Source organism: Lutra lutra, chromosome 12 (genome assembly GCF_902655055.1).
Source record: "Lutra lutra chromosome 12, mLutLut1.2, whole genome shotgun sequence".
Taxonomy (NCBI): Eukaryota; Metazoa; Chordata; class Mammalia; order Carnivora; family Mustelidae; genus Lutra; species Lutra lutra.
The window spans coordinates 67,125,789-67,143,680 of NC_062289.1; the positions used below are offsets into that span (position 1 = coordinate 67,125,789).

A 17,892-nucleotide genomic window follows, 5' to 3' on the forward strand; every position below is an offset into this window, starting at 1 on the left:
ACATCACAATTCTGGACTTCAAGCTCTATTACAAAGATGTAATCAACCAGGCAGTTTTTACTGGCACAAAAACAGACATGTAGATCAGTGGAATAGAATAGAGAGCCCCAGAGATGTGGGTGACACCTCAGTGTCTCCTGTACCTGTCTGTTCCACTGTGGTAGAAGCGTCTCCACCCATGTCCCCAGGGCTTCAGGAGCTCAGCTGAGCCGGGACATGTTGGGCTCTAATACTGTCCAGCTGGGAGAGCACTAGCCCATGACCACACATGGAAATGAGATCATGCCCACTGGATGAAAGTCTCCCTGTGTCTTTTTTCTACCCAGTCCCTCTGTCTGTAGATGACACCCAGGCCCAGAGAAGCAGGCAACCTAGTGCTGTCAGCTGTAAATGCTCTCCTGACCCCCCTGTGCAGAGCTGCCTGGAAAGCTGGATGGGGAGGAAGGTCTGGATATCTCAGATGAGGGGACCTGGGCCAGAAATATTCCCTGCTCTGTGCACAGGCCTCATGGGGCTGGAGAAGAGGGTGATGCAGTCGGAGAAGGGGTTTGTGTCTCACTTCCCCATCTGCTTGTGTCATTGTGAGCATTACCACTGCTGTAATAGGACTGACAGTAATAGTCAGCCTCATCCTCAGCCTGTGCATTGCTGATGGTGAGGGTGGCCGTGTTCCCTGACCTGGAGCCAGAGAATCACTCTGGGATCCCAGAGGGCCACTCAATCTCCGCATAAATGACTGTCAGAGGGGCTTGCCCTGGCTTCTGCTGGTACCAGTATATAGAGCTATATTTCACCTTCTCTCCGGTGCAGGTGATTGTAGCCGTCTGTCCCAGGGCCACTGACACAAAGCGTGGCTGAGTCAGCTCGCTGGAGACCACGGGCCCTGAAAAGACAGAAGAGGAGAAGTTGCAATGAGGGTCAGGGGCTCATCCCATGGTCCCAATACTGAGGCTGTGCTGTGCCTGAGCTCAGGGTTTGGGGCAAGCTCAGCTCAGGTCCTGTGGGGCTGAGAGTGTGGGCTGGACTGGGGAGAGCACCTGTGCAGAGAGTGAGAACGAGGAGTGAAAGAGGGGTCCAGGCCATGGTGGATGTGCCCAGAGCTCTGTCTTCTGAAAACCACAGCTGGGCCAGCCTCACCCTGGCCTCTCTTATTTCTTTCCAGGCCTTTTGTTCTGTGGTTGTTAGTAATTATGCAAATTTCTTCCTTTCTGGGACTCAAACCACTTGTGAGCTCAGACCATGTGACTGAGGAGGAAGAAACAATCCTATAGCTTCCTCCAACAGCTCTCAGGTCAGAAAAATGAGCATTGGTCTCCAAATCTGGTATCATAGTCATATTCCTGGGGTTTGAACACAACCAGTGTCCCTACCCATTCTGCCTGAGGCATGTCTGGGGCTGGCCCAGGGCCTTCCAGAATCCTGGCCATGGGGCTGGCCTGGTCCCTCTGAGAAATGCAGAGAACACTAGATTCAGGGAAAGGTGGTCCTGTGACCTCATTACCTCCTTCCCTGGTTTCTTGTTCCCTCTGCATCCCCCCAGAGACTCTGTGGTCCCATCCTTGCCATGACAACAAAATAGGAAACTCTGTCATTTTGAGACTCTTTCATCTTTTTGTAAGTAGGTGTTTACTTGTTAAACAACCACCTACTGTTGGAGACTCATCAGGATTTGTAGTCTATTTACACATGGTGCTGTTGTCTCTATGCAGCCTCCATCCCACAGCAGACCAGCAATTGGTATAATCAACCATTTCATTCCTTTTAATTTTTTCGTCAATGTTTCATGCAAACCTGTGCAAAGGGCCCGAGTCCATGAGGAACAACTTCAAGGTTTGTGGTCTTGTGAGGATCCACACGATCACATGTTCCCATCTGTTGTGAGTTCGAGGGCCTGAGCCATGGTCCCTGCAGCCATGAGAATCACGTCACTCTGGAGACAGTCTCACAAGGAGGCTGTGGATGCTCCTTCCAGGGAACGGGGTCCTGAGTGCTCTGCCTCCTGCCCCCTGAGATGCTCTTGAACAAAGGAGCTGCAGCCCCAGGTCTGAGTTGGGGTGGAGGTGGGGAAGGAGAGGCAGAGTGTGAGTCATCGGGTGTCTCTGGATGTGCCCAGCAGAGGGGAGTCAGTCCCTGGGGACACTGGTGGACAGAGATGGGACCTGAGTTTCCCAGGTGGGGTGCTCTCTGTGTCAAGACTCCCACCAGTGTTCTTGGTGACACTGTATGTGTTTGACTCTCAGAACATGGTCCTTGCAGCCTGAGGGGATAGGATGGATCATCCTGAGAGTCTCTGAGGACTGAACCTCAGACAACCTGCTGACCTCCAGGCCTGGTGTCCCTGTGAGGCTCCCTCTGGGCAGCCCCAGCCTCTGTCCCGGTGCTCCTGTTGCAGTTCTGCTGCCCCCTGCTGGTGAAGGAGGACTCAGACCAGGAGCTTCCCTCCTGCTGGTCACCCCAGAGCACCTGTTACCTGAGAAGGGGGTGAACCAGGGTTTTAAGGCTTTCACAGGAAGTTGCCCTACCTGTACCCTGCCCAGCACAGAAGGTCACATACAAGGTGCAGGAGGCGGGGCTGGTGTGATTCCTGTGCTGGTCACAGGGTTGAAATGCTCTGGCTTAGCCTGCAGTCTTGTTTCAGAAATGAGAGTGCAGGGTACAGTGCAAGTGCATTTGAAAAGGGTCATTGTCCAGACAAATGTGTTTGATGACCCACAGGCACCAGGTTCCTGTGTATTTAGGAATCAGGACTAATGCTTCCTGCATCCCTATCCATGTAGCCAGGTCATCAGAACAACAGGTGATACTCCTGGTGCTAAATTCAGTTGAACAGGCAAACCTTTAATTTTATTGCTATTCCTGCTGTTTTTACCTCTTTTCCCTTATCCCAGTCTGCATCTCCTGGAATTTGGTGCGCGAGGCTTTGTAAACTAGCCTAGTGTCTGGTGTTGTGAAAATGAGATCCTGCTCATTCATACCTGGACCCAACTGCACATGAAGAAGGTCACAGTGTAGTGGAAAAGCTGAAGACTTTTCCTTGGATTCCCCCATTTGCAGACAGGAGACTCCAACACTGGGGTTAACTCACTGAGACCTCACTGAATCGTTCTCATGAAAGAGACTCTTTAATGTTTTGTATCATTTAATATGAAAAAAGTATTTGTTACATGAGTTATGCTTCCCCATTTCACAGTAGGTGAGGACCAGAGCGGCTAGGTTCCCAGGAAAACAGAAGAAAGTGGGTTGAGTCCAGGAGTGGATACCAGGTGTGGTGGTCTCCTGGGCTCTTCGGGGCAGAACTTTAGCAGGACCAGTGGGAGGGAGGGTGAGACCAGGCTAGGCAGCAGAGTTTCTGTCCCGAACTCACTGCCATCCCCATCCTGGCTGTTCTCTAAAGGAGCCCCTCAGCATGCACGTGGGGAGAGTCTGTGGGTTCGTGTCTGAGGTTAGAGCTGGAGAATCTGTGGAGGGTGGAGGTTGTTTGGCTGTACAGAGGCCTGGCCTGGGTCCTGCTGGCTCTGCCCTGCATTATTGTTTGGTCCTCTCTCTGTGCTCTTCTAGCAGGTGAGGAGGGTGCCAGTGGTGTCCCGGCTATTCTACAAGGGGCCCGTGGTCATCTGAGGTCCACAGTGACTGCAGGTTCAGGGGACCGTGGGGATCATTCTCAGGGGTTCCTCCCTTACAGCATCCCCTGGGCTGAATTCAGGGTCCGGGTCATGCTCAGAGTATTGTGGGGGCTGAGCCTGTGGGCAGGCCCAAGGGCAGCACCCAGGCTGAGAATAGTGTGGGGAGCATGAGATGGTCTACGCCATGGTGGGGACTCCAGAGTTCTGTCTCCTGAGTCCCGGTTGGACCCTGGCCACCTCAAGCCTCCCTCATGTCCTCGCTTGTCCCCTTGAAGATATTCCTTCTCCCACTGCTGGAGAGAATCTCTGTGCTTCTGGGTGAGTGTCATGCATCTGGTTCACGTGGAGTCGTGCTCCCCTCTTGGCTGCAGAGGTGGTTCTTGTCAATGTGTGTTTGAACATCGTTAAGCCTGGGGAAGGAAGGGACATGTGGGGGCATTTCTAGTCCTGTTCTCATGAAATGTGCACTCAGATTATTTCTTCCCTTCTATCTGTGTAAAATACATAACAGAAAGTGTTCATCCTAATTATTTTAAGGATTCAACTCATCTTCCCAGATTTTCTCTCTGATCCCTGTGAATGTTTCATGGCTCACATTGTGGAGCAGAATTGGGTAGGAATTGTCCTCAAATGTTTCTAGATTTCAGTGTCAATTCCCTTCCTGGAAGTTTCCCATCAGCAGCAGCCACTTGGGTGTTGCTGTGATATCAATCTGACAATCCCTGTCTTTAATTGTGGTGTTTAGAGCATTCCTGAATGTGATTAGTGCTGTCCTTTCAATATAGCATCTTGCCTTTATTTTCTTGTTGTCCCATGTGTTCTTTGTTCTTATTTTCAAGTATCTTAATTGGATTAATGGAGCATTTGCTATGATTCCATTTTATCTACTTCTTCTGCTTATAAGCTGTAAGTTCTTTCTGTCTTATGATCAGTGACTTGCAATAGTCCACATTCTGATGATGCTGCCACATTACATGGAATGTAAGCACCTGATAACATCCTTCTGTGTCTCATCTCTCAGCATATTCACTGCGATTTTCCTACATATTATTCTACCTTTGTCAGAAGTTCCAGCATACATAGTTACTATACTTGTATGGACAGTGACATATCCTTTTTTAAAGTTTTACTGTGTTGTTAGTCATCATACAATATGTCATTAGTTTTTGATGCAGCATTCCAAGATTTATTGTTTATGTATAACACCCAGTGCTCCATACAATACGTGCCCTCCTTACTACTCACCACCAGGCTCATGCATACCCCACCCCTCCCCTCCAAAACCCTCAATTTGTTTTTCAGCGTCCACAGTCTCTTAAAGTTCATCTCCCCCTCCGATTCCCCCCCTTCACTTTTCCTTTCCTTCTGATATCCTCCATGTTATTCCTTTAGCTCCACAAGTACATGAAACCATATGATAACTGACTTTTTCTGCTTGACTTATTTCACTCAGCATAATCTCCTCCAGTCCCATACATGTTGAAACAAAAGTTGGGTATTCATCCTTTCTGATGGCTGAGTAATATTCCATTATCCATATGGACCACATCTTCTTTATCCACTCATCTGTTGAGGGCATCTCAGCTCTTTCCACAGTTTGGCGACAGTGGCCATTGCTGCTATGAATATTGGGTACAGATGGCCCTTCTTTTCACTACATCTGTACCTTTGGGGTAAATACCCAGTAGGGCAATTGCAGGGTCATAGGGTAGCTCTATTTTTAATTTCTTAAGGAATCTCCACACTGTTTTCCAAAGTGGCTGCACCAACTTTCATTCCCACCAACAGTGTAAGAGGGTTCCCCTTTCTCCACATTCTTTCTAACACACGTTGTTTCCTGTATTGCTAATTTTGGCTATTCTAACTGGTGTAGAATGTGGTTTTAATTTGAATCTCCCTGATGGCTAGTGATGATGAACATTTTTTCATGTGTCTGATAGCCATTTTTATGTCTTCATTGGAGAAGTGTCTGTTTCTGTCTTCTGCCCAATTTTTGATATGATTATCTGTTTTGTGTGTGTTGAGTTTGAGAAGTTCTTTATGGATCCTGGATATCAGCCTTTTGTCTGTACTGTCGTTTGCAAATATCTTCTCTAACTCCGTGGGTTGCCTCTTTGTTTTGTTGACTCTTTCCTTTAGAAAACTCTTTCCTTTAGTTAACATTTCTGATTTTTACATTGATTTTGTAAAAAGATTTTATTTCTTTGCTAGAAATGGAGTAAGAGCGAGAGAGAGGGAACACACAATCAGGGGGAACAGCAAGCAGAGGGAGAAGCAGGCTCCCTAATGAGCAAGAAGGCTGATGCAGGACTGCATCCTAGGAACTTGGGATCATGACCTGAGCTGAAGGAAGACACTTAACCAACTGAGCCACCCAGGCATCGCTTACATTGTTTTTGTAGATTTAGATTCTTCCTGGAATCACCTCCCATGCCTGAGGAATGTCCTTTTTTTTTCTTTTTTAAGATTTTATTTATTTATTTGACACAGAGAGAGAGAACACAAGCAGGGGGAGCAGGAGAGGGAGTAGCAGGCTCTCTGCTGAGCATGGTGTCATACACGGGGCTTGATTCCAGGACCTTGGGATCATGGCCCTAGCCAAAGTCAGATGCTTAACCAACTGAGCCACCCAGGCAGCCTGAGGAATATCCATTTACTGCTTGTATTTTGGGCCAGTTCATGAGCAATTGTGTCAGTTTTTGTGTATTTGTGTATTGTGGACATTTTTTTTTTAAAGATTTTATTTATTTATTCGACAGAGAGAGATCACAAGTAGACGGAGAGGCAGGCAGAGAGAGAAAGAGAGAGAGAGAGGGAAGCAGGCTCCCTGCTGAGCAGAGAGCCCGATGTGGGCCTCGATTCCAGGACCCTGAGATCATGACCTGAGTCGAAGGCAGTGGCTTAACCCACTGAGCCACCCAGGCGCCCCCTTGTGGACATTTTTTATTTAGACGTCATGTTTGAAGGATATTTTCCCCAAGTGAAGAACTGTTTTTTCCCCTTTTCAATAAAGATGTTAATCCACTGTCTCTCACTGACATTCATGCCAAGCAAAATCCACTGGAATCCATTTCTTCCTTCCTCTGAGTGTAGGGAGTCTGTCCCTATGGCTTCTGCTTCTTCTTCTTCTTTTTTTAAGATTTTATTTATTTATTTATTTATTTATTTATTTATTTATTTATTTATGTGAGAGAGAGAGAAGCAAAAGGTGGGGAGATGCAGGCTTCCCACTAAGCAGGGAACTTCACTCAGAGCTCAGTAACAGGACCCTGATCATGAGCTGAGCTGAAGGTAGTCGCTTAAGCAACTGAACCACCCAGGGATCTGTGCATTACTTGTTTGTTAACATAAGTTTCTTCCGGTCTCTCTCTGTCTCCTCCTTTGTATCTGTGTGTAACATATGAATATACATGTAGGTGTTTATGAGATACATGCCCTATTTAATCCATATTCTCTGGAGAAACCTAAAGAAGGTGCTCTAACAGCTCTTACTCTTTGTGATTCAAATCTTTTGATTTTAATGTCTTATTTTGGTGTGGAAATCCTCACTTCCTAACGTAAACTACCTCCTGGCACAAAGTCATTCTTAGGTAAAATAAGAATGTGATAACATGCTTTTCCTTTTCCCATAATTTTTGCTAAAATTGTCATGTAGTTTTGGTTTTTACAACCATTATAAATAAAAATGTATTGCTATTACTTCTGCTTAAATAATTGACTATTTATTACAGACATTAAGTTATACAGTTTTTCTATTTATCCATATAGCTCTGATATCTGATTTTTTAAAATATCTTTTCATAAAGTTACATTTCTCCCTATCATTGTTCCTATGGGGCATCCTTTACTATTACTTGTAGGGAAAGTGTGTGGGTGATCAGTTCTGTGAGGCTTGCAGACTGAAAAGTTTTATTTTGTCTTCATTCTTCAATGACATTTTCACTGGGTAGAGATCAAGGTTTATAGGTTTTCTTCTTTTAGTATTTTTAGTCATTGCTCCTCTGTTTTCTTGCTCGCAACAGGATGCTGGTTCTCTATACAGAACAACACTCCCCTCTCTGGCTGTGAGAGTGCATCGCTGGTCTGTAAAAGTTTGATTACCATGTGTGCCATGCTGTCTCTCTTGTTCGCTGAGCTTCTCGAATATATATTGATTTATGTGTCCACCAAATTTTGACATTTTTGGCTATTATCTCTGGAAATTTTTTAACCACGGGCTCCCCACCTTCTCTCCTGTAGTTACTCCAATCACACATTTTACCCTGCAAGAAGTTATCTTAGGCACAGAGGCTTTAATCCTTTCTTTTTCTTTTCCAGCTTTTCTCTCTCTGTTTCAGGTTTAATAGTTTTGTGGCCACGTATTCAAGCTCACTAATCTTTGCTTTCATATCTTCAAATCTGCTGACAATCTCACGTGCATATTTCTGATCATGTAATTTTCATTTTGGGACTTTAAAAAGTTTTGATCTTTAAAAAATAACTCCATTTCTTCTTCTAACCTGTTTAGTCATTCCTTCATCGCAGTCCCAGGTGAAACATAGTTTTAGTATCTGTGTGCATTTCCTCTGCCATCCATCCTGCACAGAATGTAAATGGTGGGCTGGGTGGAGTGGGATCTCAGGGGACCTCAGATGTGGGGACCTGGGTCAGAGCAGCACAGTGCTCTGTGCACAGGCCTCCTGGGGTTGGAGGAGAGTGTGACATAGTCGGGAAAGGGGTTTGTGTCTCACTTCCCTGCCTGCCTGTGTCACTGTGAGCATTACCACTGTGGTCAAATGACTGACGGTAATATTCTGCCTCATCCTCAGCCATGGCCCTGCTGATGGTCAGGGTGGCCATGTTCCTGAGTTGGAGCTGGAGAATCGGTCAAGGATGCCTTAGTCCCAGTTGCTATCACCATAGATAATCTGCAGGGGGTCCTGGACTAGCTTTGCTGGTACCCCTGACCATCTTTCCTTCCAATGTTGTTTCACCAACAGGTGATCCTGTCTGTCCCAGAGTCACCAACATTGAGGAGGGCTGATTAGCAGGTAAGAGGCCCTGGAGCCTGGAAGAGAAATATGAGAGGTGTATTGGAATACACAGACCCATTCTTAGGAGATATTCCTAGCTGCCTAGCCTAGACTGAGCTCCAAGGATTCTGTGGGAACACAGGGTGCTGCTTCACTCCAGTCTCCATCCCAAGGGCCCATCGGCCTGACAGGGGAATGGAATCTGTGATGTAATGGAACTCCCCACCCCTTTTCTCTTGGCAGGGTTAGTCCTGGAGAGCCAGTGATCATAGTTCTTCCAGTATTAGCCCATGAGACCCTTATGTTGCAGGAAGATCATGAGTATCCTGCCCACCATGGGTAGCCCCCAGCTGAGCTCAGAATCAGGTCCAGCCTTTTCCTAGATCTGTGGGGCCGGAGGTGTGTGAACATGGGTTTAGCATCTCTGCATAGAGACAGGAAGCTGAGGAGACAAGGGTTCAGGCTGTGGTAGAGGTGGCCCAGTTCTGCTCTCGGGGTCCAGGTTGGCAGGTTTACCCACACAGGTCACTTTTGTTCATTTGCTGGAAACTCTGCTGGTTATGCAAATCAGCCATGGTTCAGGGGCAGCTGCTGTGGAGCTTTGTGGTTTCAGAGAAGAGCTCAGCACCAAGGGGCACAAGCAGAGGGGAGCAGCATCTGCAGACCCAACCACTGGCCCATGATATTCTCCTTCAACTGTTCATCCCATAAGTGGGGATGATATCTCTACCTCAGATTATGTCCTGTCTTGGTTCCTGGATAGGTCTGGCCATAGCAGCACTCAGAGGTGAGGTCAGTCTGAATATTATGAACCTGTTCTATGGTGAAATGAGAAGCCAAGGATAGGGGTAGCATCCTAACCCAAGCACAGCTCCTGAGAGGCAGACCCCATTAAAATGTCACCCTTACCAAGGGCATATAGTGTATTCCAGGAGTCCCTGCTGTTCTATAAGGTTCTGTCCTTGATGTGAGCCTCTGGGGCACTAGAGAGATGCTGTGCCTCAGTGTCCCGAATGTGCTGACAGGCTCATATAGAATACTTCTGTCAAGAATGCTGGACAGGATCTGGAGGAGTCAAGATGGCGGAGAAGTAGCAGGCTGAGACTACTTCGGGTAGCGGGAGATCAGCTAAATAGCTTATCTAAAGATTGCAAACACCTACAAATCCAATGGGAGATTGAAGAGAAGAAGAACAGCAATTCCAGAAACAGAAAATCAACCACTTTCTGCAAGGTAGGACTGGCGGAGAAGTGAATCCAAAGCGACGGGAAGATAGACCGCGGGGGGAGGGGCCGGCTCCCGGCGAGCGGCGGAGCAACGGAGCAAAATCAGGACTTTTAAAAGTCTGTTCTGCTGAGGGACATCGCTCCAGAGGCTTAACTGGAAGCCCAGGCGGGGTCAGCGCAGCCTCAGGTCCCGCAGGGTCGCAGATAGATCGGGGGTGTCTGAGTGTCGCAGAGCTTACCGGTATTAGAACGGGGAAGCCGGCTGCAGAGACAGAGCCGAGGAGTGACTCTCAGCTCGGGGTTGCCTTGAACCGGTCGCAGGCTCGGTTGGCTCGGAGCGCGGCTGGAGGCCAGGGTGACGGGAGTCATTTGGCGCTGTTCTCTGAGGGCGCACTGAGGAGTGGGGCCCCGGGCTCTCGGCTCCTCCGGGCCGGAGACCGGGAGGCCGCCATCTTTATTCCCGTCCTCCGGACTCTACGGAAAGCGCTCAGGGAACAAAAGCTCCCGAAAGCGAACCCGAGCGGATGACTCAGCGCGGCCCCGGGTAAGGGCGGTGCAACTCCGCCTGGGGCAAAGACGCTTGAGAATCACTACAACGGGCCCCTCCCCCAGAAGATCTACGGGAAACCCAGCCAGGACCAAGTTCACCTACCAAAGAGAACGGCGGAATTCCAGAGGAGAAGAAAGCAAAGCACGGAACTCATGGCTTTCTCCCCATGATTTTTTAGCCTTGCAGTTAATTTAATTTTTTTTTCTTTTTCAATTTTTTTTTCTTTTTCTCTTCTTCTGCTAAATTTTTTTTAACTTTTACCGTTTTCTTTTTTTTTAACGTTTTTTAAATAGTTTATCTAATATATATATATTTTTTCCTCTTTTTATATTTTTTCTTTATCGGCTTTCTTTTTTTTAATAGTTTCTTTTTTTTTTTTTCGTTCTTTCTGAACCCCTTTTTATCCCCTTTCTCCCCCCTCACAGTTCGGGATCTCTTCTGATTTGGCTAAAGCATATTTTCCTGGGGTTGTTGCCACCCTTTTAGTATTTTACTTGCTCCTTCATAAACTCTTATCTGGACAAAATGACAAGGCGGAAAAATTCACAACAAAAAAAAGAACAAGAGGCAATACCAAAGGCTAGGGACCTAATCAATACAGACATTGGTAATATGTCAGATATAGAGTTCAGAATGATGATTCTCAAGGTTCTAGCCGGGCTTGAAAAAGGCATGGAAGATATTAAAGCAACCCTCTCGGGAGATATAAAAGCCCTTTCGGGAGAAATGAAAGAACTAAAATCTAACCAAGTTGAAATCAAAAAAGCTATTAATGAGGTGCAATCAAAAATGGAGGCTCTCACTGCTAGGATAAATGAGGCAGAAGAAAGAATTAGCGATATAGAAGACCAAATGACAGAGAATAAAGAAGCTGGGCAAAAGAGGGACAAACAGCTACTGGACCACGAGGGGAGAATTCGAGAGATAAGTGACACCATAAGACGAAACAACATTAGAATAATTGGGATTCCAGAAGAAGAGGAAACAGAGAGGGGAGCAGAAGGTATGTTGGAGAGAATTATTGGAGAGAATTTCCCCAATATGGCAAAGGGAACAAGCATCAAAATCCAGGAGGTTCAGAGAACCCCCCTCAAAATCAATAAGAATAGGTCTACACCCCGTCACCTAATAGTAAAATTTACAAGTCTTAGTGACAAAGAAAAGATCCTGAAAGCAGCCCGGGAAAAGAAGTCTGTAACGTACAATGGTAAAAATATTAGATTGGCAGCAGACTTATCCACAGAGACCTGGCAGGCCAGAAACAGCTGGCATGATATATTCAGAGTACTAAATGAGAAAAACATGCAGCCAAGAATACTATATCCAGCTAGGCTATCATTGAAAATAGAAGGAGAGATTAAAAGCTTCCAGGACAAACAAAAACTGAAAGAATTTGCAAATACCAAACCAGCTCTACAGGAAATATTGAAAGGGGTCCTCTAAGCAAAGAGAGACCCTCAAAGTAGTAGATCAGAAAGAAACAGAGACAATATACAATAACAGTCACCTTACAGGCAATACAATGGCACTAAATTCATATCTCTCAATACTTACCCTGAATGTTAATGGGCTAAATGCTTCCAATCAAAAGACACAGGGTATCAGAATGGATAAAAAAACAAAACCATCTATATGTTGCCTACAAGAAACTCATCTTAAACCCGAAGACACCTCCAGGTTTAAAGTGAGGGGGTGGAAAAGAATTTACCATGCTAATGGACATCAGAAGAAAGCAGGAGTGGCAATCCTTATATCAGATCAATTAGATTTTAAGCCAAAGACTATAATAAGAGATGAGGAAGGACACTCTATCATACTCAAAGGAACTGTCCGACAAGAAGATCTAACAATTTTAAATATCTATGCCCCTAACGTGGGAGCAGCCAACTATATAAACCAATTAATAACACAATCAAAGAAACACATCGACAAGAATACAATAATAGTAGGGGATTTTAACACTCCCCTCACTGAAATGGACAGATCATCCAAGCCAAAGATCAACAAGGAAATCAAGGCCTTAAATGACACACTGGACCAGATGGACATCACAGATATATTCAGAACATTTCATCCCAAAGCAACAGAATACACATTCTTCTCTAGTGCACATGGAACATTATCCAGAATAGATCACATTCTTGGTCCTAAATCAAGTCTCAACTGATATCAAAAGATTGGGATCATTCCCTGCATATTTTCAGACCACAATGCTCTAAAGCTAGAACTCAATCACAAGAGGAAATTTGGAAAGAACCCAAATACATGGAGACTAAATAGCATCCTTCTAAAGAATGAATGGGTCAACCAGGAAATCAAAGAAGAATTGAAAAAATTTACGGAAACAAATGATAATGAAAACACAACAGTTCAGAATCTGTGGGACACAACAAAGGCAGTCCTGAGAGGAAAATATATAGCGGTACAAGCCTTTCTCAAGAAACAAGAAAGGTCTCAGGTACACAACCTAACCCTACACCTAAAGGAGCTGGAGAAAGAACAAGAAAGAAAGCCTCAACCCAGCAGGAGAAGAGAAATCATAAAGATCAGAGCAGAAATCAATGAAATAGAAACCGAAAAAACAATAGAACAAATCAACGAAACGAGGAGCTGGTTCTTTGAAAGAATTAATAAGATTGATAAACCCCTGGCTAGACTTATCAAAAAGAAAAGAGAGAGGACCCAAATAAATAAAATCATGAATGAAAGAGGAGAGATCACAACGAACACCAAAGAAATACAGACAATTATAAGAACATACTATGAGCAACTCTACGCCAACAAATTTGACAATCTGGAAGAAATGGATGCATTCCTAGAGACATATAAACTACCACAACTGAACCAGGAAGAAATAGAAAGCCTGAACAGACCCATAACCAGTAAGGAGATTGAAACAGTCATCAAAAATCTCCAAACAAACAAAAGCCCAGGGCCAGACGGCTTCCCGGGGGAATTCTACCAAACATTTAAAGAAGAACTAATTCCTATTCTCCTGAAACTGTTCCAAAAAATAGCAATAGAAGGAAAACTTCCAAACTCATTTTATGAGGCCAGCATCACCTTGTTCCCAAAACCAGACAAGGATCCCAACAAAAAAGAGAACTACAGACCAATATCCTTGATGAACACAGATGCGAAAATTCTCGCCAAAATACTAGCCAATAGGATTCAACAGTACATTAAAAGGATTATTCACCAGGACCAAGTGGGATTTATTCCAGGGCTGCAAGGCTGGTTCAACATCCGCAAATCAATCAATGTGATACAACACATTAATAAAAGAAAGAACAAGAACCATATGATACTCTCCATAGATGCTGAAAAAGCATTTGACAAAGTACAGCATCCCTTCCTGATCAAAACTCTTCAAAGTGTAGGGATAGACGGCACATACCTCAATATTATCAAAGCCATCTATGAAAAACCCACCGCAAATATCATTCTCAATGGAGAAAAACTGAAAGCTTTTCCGCTAAGGTCACGAACACGGCAGGGATGTCCGTTATCACCACTGCTATGCAACATAGTACTAGAAGTCCTAGCCTCAGCAATCAGACAACAAAAGGAAATTAAAGGCATCCAAATCGGCAAAGAAGAAGTCAAACTATCACTCTTCGCAGATGATATGATACTCTATGTGGAAAACCCAAAAGACTCCACTCCAAAACTGCTAGAACTTGTACAGGAATTCAGTCAAGTGTCAGGATATAAAATCAATGCACAGAAATCAGTTGCATTTCTCTACACCAACAACAAGACAGAAGAAAGAGAAATTAAGGAGTCCATCCCATTTACAATTGCACCCAAAACTATAAGATACCTAGAAATAAACCTAACCAAAGAGACTAAGTATCTATACACAGAAAACTATAAAGTACTCATGAAAGAAATTGAGGAAGACACAAAGAAATGGAAAAATGTTCCATGCTCCTGGATTGGAAGAATAAATATTGTGAAAATGTCTATGCTACCTAAAGCAATCTACACATTTAATGCAATTCCTATCAAAGTACCATCCATTTTTTTCAAAGAAATGGAACAAATAATCCTAAAATTTATATGGAACCAGAAAAGACCTCGAATAGCCAAAGGAATATTGAAAAAGAAAGCCAAAGTTGGTGGCATCACAATTCCGGACTTCAAGCTCGATTACAAAGCTGTCATCATCAAGACAGCATGGTACTGGCACAAAAACAGACACATAGATCAATGGAACAGAATAGAGAGCCCAGAAATGGACCCTCAACTCTATGGCCAACTCATCTTCGAGAAAGCAGGAAAGAATGTCCAATGGAACAAAGACAGCCTCTTCAATAAATGGTGTTGGGAAAATTGGACAGCCACATGCAGAAAAATGAAATTGGATCATTTCCTTACACCACACACGAAAATAGACTCCAAATGGATGAAGGATCTCAACGTGAGAAAGGAATCCATCAAAATCCTCGAGGAGAACACAGGCAGCAACCTCTTCGACCTCAGCCGCAGCAACATCTTCCTAGGAACATCACCAAAGGCAAGGGAAGCAAGGGCAAAAATAAACTTTTGGGATTTCATCAAGATCAAAAGCTTTTGCACAGCAAAGGAAACAGTGAACAAAACCAAAAGACAACTGACAGAATGGGAGAAGATATTTGCAAACGACATATCAGATAAAGGGCTAGTGTCCAAATCTATAAAGAACTTAGCAAACTCAACACCCAAAGAACAAATAATCCAATCAAGAAATGGGCAGAGGACATGAACAGACATTTCTGCAAAGAAGACATCCAGATGGCCAACAGACACATGAAAAAGTGCTCCATATCACTCGGCATCAGGGAAATACAAATCAAAACCACCATGAGATATCACCTCACACCAGTCAGAATGGCTAAAATGAACAAGTCAGGAAATGACAGATGCTGGCGAGGATGCGGAGAAAGGGGAACCCTCCTACACTGTTGGTGGGAATGCAAGCTGGTGCAACCACTCTGGAAAACAGCATGGAGGTTCTTCAAAATGTTGAAAATAGAACTACCCTATGACCCTGCAATTGCACTGCTGGGTATTTACCCTAAAGATACAAACATAGTGATCCGAAGGGGCACATGTACCTGAATGTTTATAGCAGCAATGTCTACAATAGCCAAACTATGGAAAGAACCTAGATGTCCATCTACAGACGAATGGATAAAGAAGATGTGGTATATATACACAATGGAATACTATGCAGCCATCAAAAGAAATGAAATCTTGCCATTGCGATGACGTGGATGGAACTAGAGGGTATCATGCTTAGCGAAATAAGTCAATCGGAGAAAGACAACTATCATATGATCTCCCTGATATGAGGGAGAGGAGATGCAACATGGGGGGTCGAGGGGGTAGGAGAAGAATAAATGAAACAAGATGGGATTGGGAGGGAGACAAACCATAAGTGACTCTTAATCTCACAAAACAAACTGAGGGTTGATGGGGGGAGTGGGTTTGGAGAAGGGGTGGGGTTATGGATATTGGGGAGGGTATGTGCTATGGTGAGTGTTGTGAAGTGTGTAAACCTGGCGATTCGCAGACCTGTACCCCTGGGGATAAAAATATATGTTTATAAAGGTGTAAAAAAAAAAAAAAAGGAAAGAAAGAAAGGATGAATACCCAAGTTTTGTAGCAACATGGACGGGACTGGAAGAGATGATGCTGAGTGAAATAAGTCAAGCAGAGAGAGTCAATTATCATATGGTTTCACTTATTTGTGGAGCATAACAAATAGCATGGAGGACAAGGGGAGATGGAGAGGAGAAGGGAGTTGAGGGAAATTGGAAGGGGAGGTGAACCATGAGAGACTATGGACTCTGAAAAACGATCTGAGAATTTTGAAGGGGTGGGGGGTGGGAGGTTGGGGGCACCAGGTGGTGGGTATTGTAGAGGGCACAGATTGCATGGAGCACTGGGTGTGGTGCAAAAATAATGAATACTGTTATGCTGAAAAAATAAAAAAATTAAAAAAAAAAAAAAAAGAATGGTGGACAGTGTCCGTGTTTTGCCATGGGCTGGTGAAATACAGATGTAGTGCCTGTGCCAGAAGAGTAAGAAAATCCAGAAAAGACAAATCTAAGAGACCTGGAGCCAGCGGGATTTGGAAGTCAGTGTGAAGTAAGATTCTCTAGGAAACGGACACCTTTCCTTCAGGTGTTAGGTCCCAATACTAGTCCCTGCATATTAGAACCTCTGATGCCCAGACCCTCCCCTTGTCCAGGTGGCTTTCCCAGGTGACCTCTGCTGCCCCCTGGTGGCTGTTTTACGCTGGCTGCGGAATGTACAAAGATGTCCTCTGTCCAAGTTTGGATTCAGATTCCACTAATCAAGCTGTGATTCCCTGATCACAGGGATATTCTCACAAAGCTTGCTGTCACGAAGGAAGGAAGTGACGGGATTCAGCAGCACCTTTCCTGAGGAACATGCGGTAGAGCTGGAGCTGAGCACTCCCTGGGGTGCATCATCAATATGAGTTGAAGCAAAACCAACATTGTAGGGGTAAGAGGAGGGAATACTAGTGAGACTGTGTTCGCTCATGGAATTGGTGATCCCCCAGAACACAACCACCTTCTTACCTCAGACTTCTTTTTGTGAGGAAAGTAAGCTCCACTCTTTACATTTCTGCTATTCATCAGTGTGTTCTTGCAGTGGACAAGCCTTCCTGACGGAATGGGGACCAAGGCATCAGTGGTGAGTTCAGTGCTAGAGAACATGGATCCATAGAGGAGACAGAACCGAACAGGCAGGCTGCTCCATGATCAGCAGTCAGGGCCCATCCTGAAGAGGGAGTCCAGGAGCTGCTCGCAGGTCAGGAGGAAGAAAGAAGTAGTGAGACATGAGTGGGAAAAGCCCAGTCAGTGTCGTTGGGGACTGTTGTAGAGAATCTGAAGGAAGGTGGGGAACCTAAGGGACCTGGGATTCCAACCCAGTTCAGGGCTCATGTGGACTTTTCTCCTAAGGTGAGCATTCTGGGCTCAGAGGGATGTGTCAGATGTGGTAAGAGGTAATTTCCAGGTAATAAATCAGGACCTCGAGGAAGCTGCTGGGCATGTAGAGGGGCCTCTAAGAGGAAGCTGCTGAGGTGGGGACAGATTTGGCACAAGGTGGGTTCAGACCAGCCCTATTTCATCTTAGGTCACGTGGGGGCTGAGTTCAATCAGGGTAGTAGTTGCTACTCCTCCCTTCCCATCTTATCCAGCTGTAGACACAGGGTGACTGAGGGGCTTCACCTGCCTCTGGTTCAGTCCCCTGTCTTGTCCCATGTGGATGATCTGTCACTGCTTTCCTGAGCAGTAACATGATGGAAGGGGGCTCCTGACAGGAAAAGGAGGGCAGGGACAGGAGTGTAGGTCCCCGTCACCAGAGAGGGAGAGAAAGAGCAGAATCTGGTAGGTACAAGGCAGCAGGAGTCCTCTGCAGCAGGTGAGGAAGGCTGCTCACACTGGGAAGGGATGTGGGACAAC

The 17,892-nt window shown here is 45.2% G+C and overlaps 2 protein-coding genes and 2 gene segments (V, D, J or C); all 4 read right to left on the bottom strand.

Moving 5' to 3' along the window:
- LOC125082616 (immunoglobulin lambda-1 light chain-like) overlaps window positions 1–17,892 on the bottom strand; it is a 306,686-nt gene that overhangs the window by 159,669 nt on the left and 129,125 nt on the right. The window lies entirely within an intron of this gene.
- LOC125082615 (immunoglobulin lambda-1 light chain-like) overlaps window positions 1–17,892 on the bottom strand; it is a 173,309-nt gene that overhangs the window by 150,416 nt on the left and 5,001 nt on the right. The gene's annotated exons all lie outside the window — the stretch shown is intronic.
- Window positions 1–17,892, bottom strand: part of LOC125082613 (immunoglobulin lambda-1 light chain-like) — a 301,131-nt gene that overhangs the window by 146,409 nt on the left and 136,830 nt on the right.
- Window positions 109–1,145, bottom strand: LOC125082623 (immunoglobulin lambda variable 3-25-like). The segment is given in 2 exon segments: window positions 109–883; window positions 1,038–1,145. Coding segments are annotated over 2 exon segments (423 nt in total).